The sequence below is a fragment of the Tupaia chinensis genome, unplaced genomic scaffold (genome assembly GCF_000334495.1).
Source record: "Tupaia chinensis unplaced genomic scaffold, TupChi_1.0 Scaffold000041_1, whole genome shotgun sequence".
NCBI classification, from domain to species: domain Eukaryota; kingdom Metazoa; phylum Chordata; class Mammalia; order Scandentia; family Tupaiidae; genus Tupaia; species Tupaia belangeri.
In genome coordinates this window covers 574,871-581,057 of record NW_006159496.1, presented here as the reverse complement: position 1 = coordinate 581,057, position 6,187 = coordinate 574,871, and the positions used below count along the sequence as shown (strand labels likewise).

At 58.0% G+C, this 6,187-nt stretch overlaps 1 protein-coding gene across 1 annotated transcript in view; it reads left to right on the top strand.

The window, feature by feature from the left end:
• The window catches only part of SH3RF3 (SH3 domain containing ring finger 3), a gene marked incomplete in the record, with an annotated part of 355,159 nt that overhangs the window by 204,650 nt on the left and 144,322 nt on the right, over positions 1-6,187 (top strand). The window contains 1 exon segment of the mRNA XM_027772894.1: positions 6,121-6,187. Within this exon segment, the coding sequence (XP_027628695.1) occupies positions 6,121-6,187 (67 nt within the window).

The following is a 6,187-nucleotide window of genomic DNA, read 5'->3' as shown; positions in this document are numbered from 1 at the left end:
CCACAGACCAGCACGTGAACATGTCTGTGAGGGCGAGTGTTTTCTGACACAGTTGTTTTCACTCTCAGCATTTCCATTAATCTCCCCAAGTAAGGGAAAACAACAACAACAACAACAACAACAGCAACAACCGAAGCCCTCCTTTCTCAACCACGTCCTTGCCTTGGCAGCCTTTTCTAGGAATGCTTCCTGTCGGCTTCCCATGGCCAGAATTTGAATCTCGCTTTTCTCTGCAAGGCTCGGTTTGAGCGCGGGGTCTCCCTTCTTGCCACAGTAATGAGTGTGTGTGCATGTGCAAGTGGCGTGTGTGTGTGCAAGTGGCGTGTAGTGGCTCCGCATCCTGAGGAGGGTGAAGGGCATTTTTTAGGCATGAACTCTTTGAAGAAGAGTGTTGTTTTGAAAAGGTTTATTTTTAGGGCCTATTGAGGGTCTATGGGCTGATTTGAGAAGCGGTTGGGAGAGCCACCGCCCTTACAGGCATATGAGAGACCTTGCTTCCTGTGACCCCTGCAGGAAACCAGAGAGGAGAGGGGAAGTGAGAAAGCAAGGATTTGAACTGTGGTCAGCCCTGTGGGAGTCCAGCACCTTAGCCCACACCACCTGCCGGCCCCTGACAGACTGCTTTTAATGAGAAAAAGGGAAGAGAGAACTTGAAATGTAACAAACCCGGGACCCTGTGGTTGCGCTGAGCTAGAGCCACACCCGGAACCAGGAGGACAGGGAGCAGGCCGGCTAGTACGTACACAGACCCAGGTGAGGCTGAGCCGTGGTGCCTCTCCAGGTTGCCCCACGCCGGGGAGTCCATGTTGAAAGTGCTGCTCCACAATTAAAGTACACAGTGGTAGCCCCCAAAACCAGCATGCAAGAAGATGCTCTGACTTTATAACGTAGAGAAATCATGAACACGCGTCAGACCTTCTGAATTAGGGTGCAGGTTAAACCGGGAGCGAGGAGATCCCAAAACATGTAGCTCAGGTAGAAGTGAGCCTCCCGTGTCCCGATCCAGGGCTCTGCTCTGCAGGGTCGGCTGAGGACCCAGGTTCCTGCCCGCTTTAGCTCCTCGCCTAATCGCTGCGTGAGAAGGGCTGGCTCATCCCCTCCATGCCTACTGCCCAGCCCTGGGGAGGTCGCGTTTCCTTAGAAATGTAGGATGCTTTAGCTCCTCGCCTAATCGCTGCGTGAGAAGGGCTGGCTCACCCCCTCCGTGCCTACTGCCCAGCCCTGGGGAGGTCGTGTTTCCTTAGAAATGTAGGACGGGCCCAGAATCTGTGCGATCTCTTCCACTCGCATTCCATTGAGATCTCGGCGTGGCGTCAGGGCTGCCCGCCAGAGCTGGCAAGTGAAGGCTCTCGCCGGTTGAGCTTCACGCCAGCTGAAACTGGCAAGGGTGGCCTGCTGCGGTGGTGCCGCGGGAACGCAATGCCCTTTTTTTTTCCAGGACTCGCGTCCTGGACCCTCCCTGTGCAGGCGGGGGCACGTCCCATGGTCCGGGCTAGTTGAGGCTGCCAGTGGAGAGGGGGTGTCTGCCTGCCTGCCTGTCTCTCTCTCAGAAGAAATAAATAAACTGTAAAAAGATACGTGGGGACCCGTGGATCCTGGGGGACCCGTTGCTGTCAGTGCTGGCTTTCTAGACCTTGCTGTGCTCAGGTTGCTAGTTAGGGCTCCCCTTCCCTGGCCTGCTCAGCGTTCTGAATGTGCCACGCATTCACTCCCCCAACACCTGGCACCCTGTCTCTCGCTTCGCACCTGGGGCCTGGCCAGTCTCCTGCAGTTTTTTTTCTGGGTTACAGGGGGGTCCCCCATTTATCCAGGCCCAGCTACCTGACTGGGTGCACCCCGAGTCTCATATCTTCGTGGGGAAAGAGCGCCAGCCAAAGGTAGACCTCAGCCCAGGCCCTGATCCCGGAGGACCGTTTGCTCGTCCGTGCCTCATCCGTGCGGGAGACTTGGAGCATGTGTCCACATGAGGCCGGGCGGGGCGTGCATCAGTGAAGGGACGGGCTGGCATGTGGGGGAGCCTGTACTGCCTGATGACAGCTAGTAAGAGCTGCAGTGGCTGCTGTGTGGAAGGCCCAGGGTGAGGGAGATGGACCGAGTGCTCAGGTCTGCCAGACAGACCGGAGGCTTTTGGTTCCCGACTTCACCCTGGCCAGTGGGAGGCCTAGAAGATGGGACGGGAGGCTGCTCCCCTGCCCTGCTGCAGGGCCGAAGGCCCCGTGGGCAGGGGTGGGTGGAGGCCGGTCTGCTCCCAGTCGAGGTGGGGCTGGTGCTGTGTGCACGCGTGTGCGCCCATCTCCATGGGGCGGGCGATTAAGCCCACAGGAAGATCTGTGGGCCCAGCTGAGTAATGAGCCGTGAAATTGACATTATAAGTTTTAATTATCGTGACTGCCTCTCGGGGCGGCTGGTGCTAATTGTCCTGTGGGCATCCCTGTTGTCGTCCCCTTTCCTTCCTCTCTAAGGTCACGAGCCCCTGCGGTGGCCATAGTAGCAGTGTTTGGGCACAGTTCCTTTCACAGCAGGAGAGAGGTCATTGCTGCTGGCGTCTGTGGTCATAGAAGTGTCCAGGGCCTGACGCGGCCACCAGAGTCTCAGGGGCCCTCGAGGCCACTGCCCTGACGTCGGCCCGTCCTAAGGCCCCGACTGTGGACAGATCAGTTCTGCAGGAGGGGCCAGCGTCACCCTTTCCAAGCATTCCTGACAGCGAGCACCCATTTCTAACTGCTTCTGCCCCCAAATAAGCCGCCCTCCGCACCATCCCTGACCTGGTTTTCTGCTTCAGAAATGTCCTTCGAAGGTGTACCCCCTCTCAGTTCTGCTCCATCAGGCACTGTACCTGGCAGCCTGGGCAGAGCCGGTGAGAGAAGCTGGCAGGTGGTCTCTGTGTCCCCGCCCTGCCTCCCCTCCTGCCCTGCTCCTGATCCTGTCCTCCTCACCTGCCAGCTAGGGGCAGGGAACAGCTCGGAGGTTGGAGGTGGGGTCCATGGGGCTGAGGGGAGGCATAGGGAAAACTCATGGCCCTTGCTTAGCAGCTGGTCTGGGGGATGGGAGGTGGGGGCTCCCCAGGGACACAGGACAGCCTCAGCAAGCTCCTGGGACAGCCAGCAGGGCTGCCGAGACATAGCGGGCTGCCACGGAGTCTGCTGGCCAGAGGTGGGAAGCACGGACTGACTTGAGAGTTGTAGACATGGGGCCGGGGGAGCTGGGGCCAGGCCAGTGGTAGGAGGCTAGAGAGGCGCGTTCTGCAGCAGAGCTGCCTCGCTTCTCTGGCCTGCACCCCGTTCCCTGGTCCCATCGAGGGTGTCAGCCAGCTGGAGAAAGCTGCCCACAGTGGAAACCCAGAGCCCTCCACGTAGGGGAGGCCAGGAGGGTGTGTTCAGATAGCATGCGAGCCACGGAGCGCGGCAGAGGCACAGACACCACGGCTTCAGAGCGTCCATGGAAAACAGAATGCCATGTATTTTGATGCAAAGAAGAAAGCTGAAATGCAGCGCATCTTTTCATAGCACGTTCTGCTGTGAACTCCTGAAGACCTGCGCGGGAAGGGCAGGCCCCGCCTCCGGCTCCCGTCACAGCAGAATAGCAGTTGCCACGGCCACAGAGCCGGCTCCGAGTGCTGCTGGGCACCACCTTCCTGTTGGGGGATAAAGGAAATGGGATCCGTGTGGCCGAGGGCACTTCCTCTGCACACCTGCTTGAGGCCAGTCCGGGAACCTGACGGCACTGTCTTTTCTGACTGTCCCGTTCAGACCTCTCCCCTTGATGGGTGTCAGGTGTCTCCATGTGGCCAACAGTGACACTACACCAATCAGAAAACATGTCCTATTTAACTTTCAAAGTGGCAGAGGACTAGGCCCGGGTAAAACAGGAAAACAACTCTGTCTTGTTTTGGGTGAATTGATTTTTTTTTTTTTTTGAGAGGTTTTTGCTATAGGGCGCGTGTGCTCGCCAGACAGACAGAGAGACAGAAAGCGAGAAATCACCCCCCGGGGGGATGGTCACGCCGCAATCCCTTCTCCTCCATTCTCCTCTCGGGATCTTGGGCATGCACGCACACGCGCCCGGCGTGAGTTTTAAGCCACCAGGTCCAGGATGCGAACTGCGGTCGACTACGTGGGAGTCCAGCGACATAGCCATTATACTAACTGCTGGTCCCAATGGGTGAATGGTTTTAATTGGCTGGGCTGGGATTTAAAAGTCTGGGCCAGGATTTCTCACTTCTGGATGGTTGGAGCTGGGCAGATGTAGCTGGGGACGGTTCTGTGCGTTGTGGGAGGTGCAGGAGTAGCCTACCTCCTCATGGTGACAACCAGAGTGACTGCAGGCGTTGCCAAGTCCCCTTGGGAACAAGAGAGTCCCACTGAGACCCTGGGACTGGGGCGACTGCCCCCTTGGATCCTTCTGGTGGCCGGGGCCTCTTGCACGCTGTCTGATCGCAGTGCTGGTGTTGCAAGCCACCCTTCGCCCCGCTCCCAAAGGCCTGTTACACGCCATTGTGCTCACACACAAAGCCATCCGGAATGAGCATTGCCGAAAGCAAGCTGATGTTTCCTCCTCGAGGTTCGACAATGAACCCCCCGCCGGAGCTGCTATTTAATTGGCGGCGGTGGCTGGCTGTCAGTTTGCCAGCAGGTCCTCTCTTAACTGCCGTCGCTGGACGTTGCCGAGACATAACTGAGGAGCGATTGAGCTGCCAGCGTGCTATTAAGTCCTGCACAAAGAGCCCTCCGTGTGCTACAGCGTCCGCCTTCTGGGCCTCTATTGATCAATTCAAATACCAAAGCAACCTTGGCACAGGCAGCCCTGGTGAGAACATACCGCTTCTGGTAGGAAATTGTTGGGCACTGACACAGGGTCCAGGACAAGGGCTCCTTTGGTTTTCCTCTGGCACGGGATCAACCTCTGGCAGAGCTTCCTCAGCCGAGCGGACATCAGCCACCGTAGAGGAAGGGAAGGGGGACTCACAGCCGCCTGTCTCCACGGAACAGGGCCAGCGAGGAGGCCTAGTAAGGGCAGAGGCAGAGGGAGGTTCTGAATGCTCTGACAGACACCTTTGGCTAAAAGCAGAAGTTCGCCAAGAATTCTGTTCAGGTTTTAGACCGAGTCACCATGTGAGACCGCAGATGGCTGGTCACTTTTAGAGGGTCGCCAGCCTTGGCAAGGACATCCCAGGACATTTCAGAGGGATGGTTTTCTGGCCTGGGGATTATGCTTCCGGGCCACAGACGACTGCAGGCAGCAGAAAGCTGTGCGTCAGGGTTAGGGGACCGTCGGCAGGTAGTGTGATGGTGAGGCACTGCACTCTCACATGGCCAACCACGGTTCGAGTCCTGAACCTGACGTCTTACTTTCTTGCTTTCCCTTTCTCTCTCTGGTCAAATTAAAATAATAATAATGAATAAAATGAAATTAATAATCTCTTAAAAAGAAAAGGAAAAATAAAAAAAAGAGCGTGCGGTGAGTGGGGACGAGGCCTGGCTATGGTGTCACCATCAGATGCCTCGCTGGTCCGTGCCTGGTGGGCAGGACACCAGGGCACGGTGGGGCACGGCAAGGTGACCTGCATGCCCAGCTGGGTACTATGAGTGGGGCTGAGTCGTCGTGAGCATTCTCAGAGGAAGTCGGGGGTTGTTGAGCACTACTGGGGGAATCAGACGGGTTTTGGAAGAAAGGCCCCAGGAGGACACGCAGTGGGCACCCAGCACAGAGGGGTGGGCAGGAGCACCGCGGCCACACCCCAGGGGCTTCCCCTGCCACTCAGAGGCATACCCTGGGGAGAGCGTGCTTGTCTGACCGGGTTTCCTGTGTAGAAGTGACGGCCAGTGGGCACCACTTTGGCGCTCTTCCCAGCACAGAGGGAGTTGGACGGAGGGCAGAGGCCTCGGAGCTGGCCGGGCCCTCCGTGTGCGTTTCAGGGTAATCACTGGTGGGCCCTCTCATCTCTGCGAGCCGTGGAGCACAAGTGTTCCTGTGACGAGCTGGCTGTCCCTCCAGAACGCCCCGCACCTGGAGTGTGCTCCACACTCCCTTGAGGCCCGGAAAGCCCTGGAAGGCCCAGGGGGCCGGCAGACCACTGGTGACAGGAGGCGTGCTGAGTAACCGCCTGTGCTCTGCTTTCAGAACCTGTCGCAGCTCCCCTGTGGCAAGGCCCTCTACAGCTACGAGGGGAAGGAGCCTGGCGACCTGC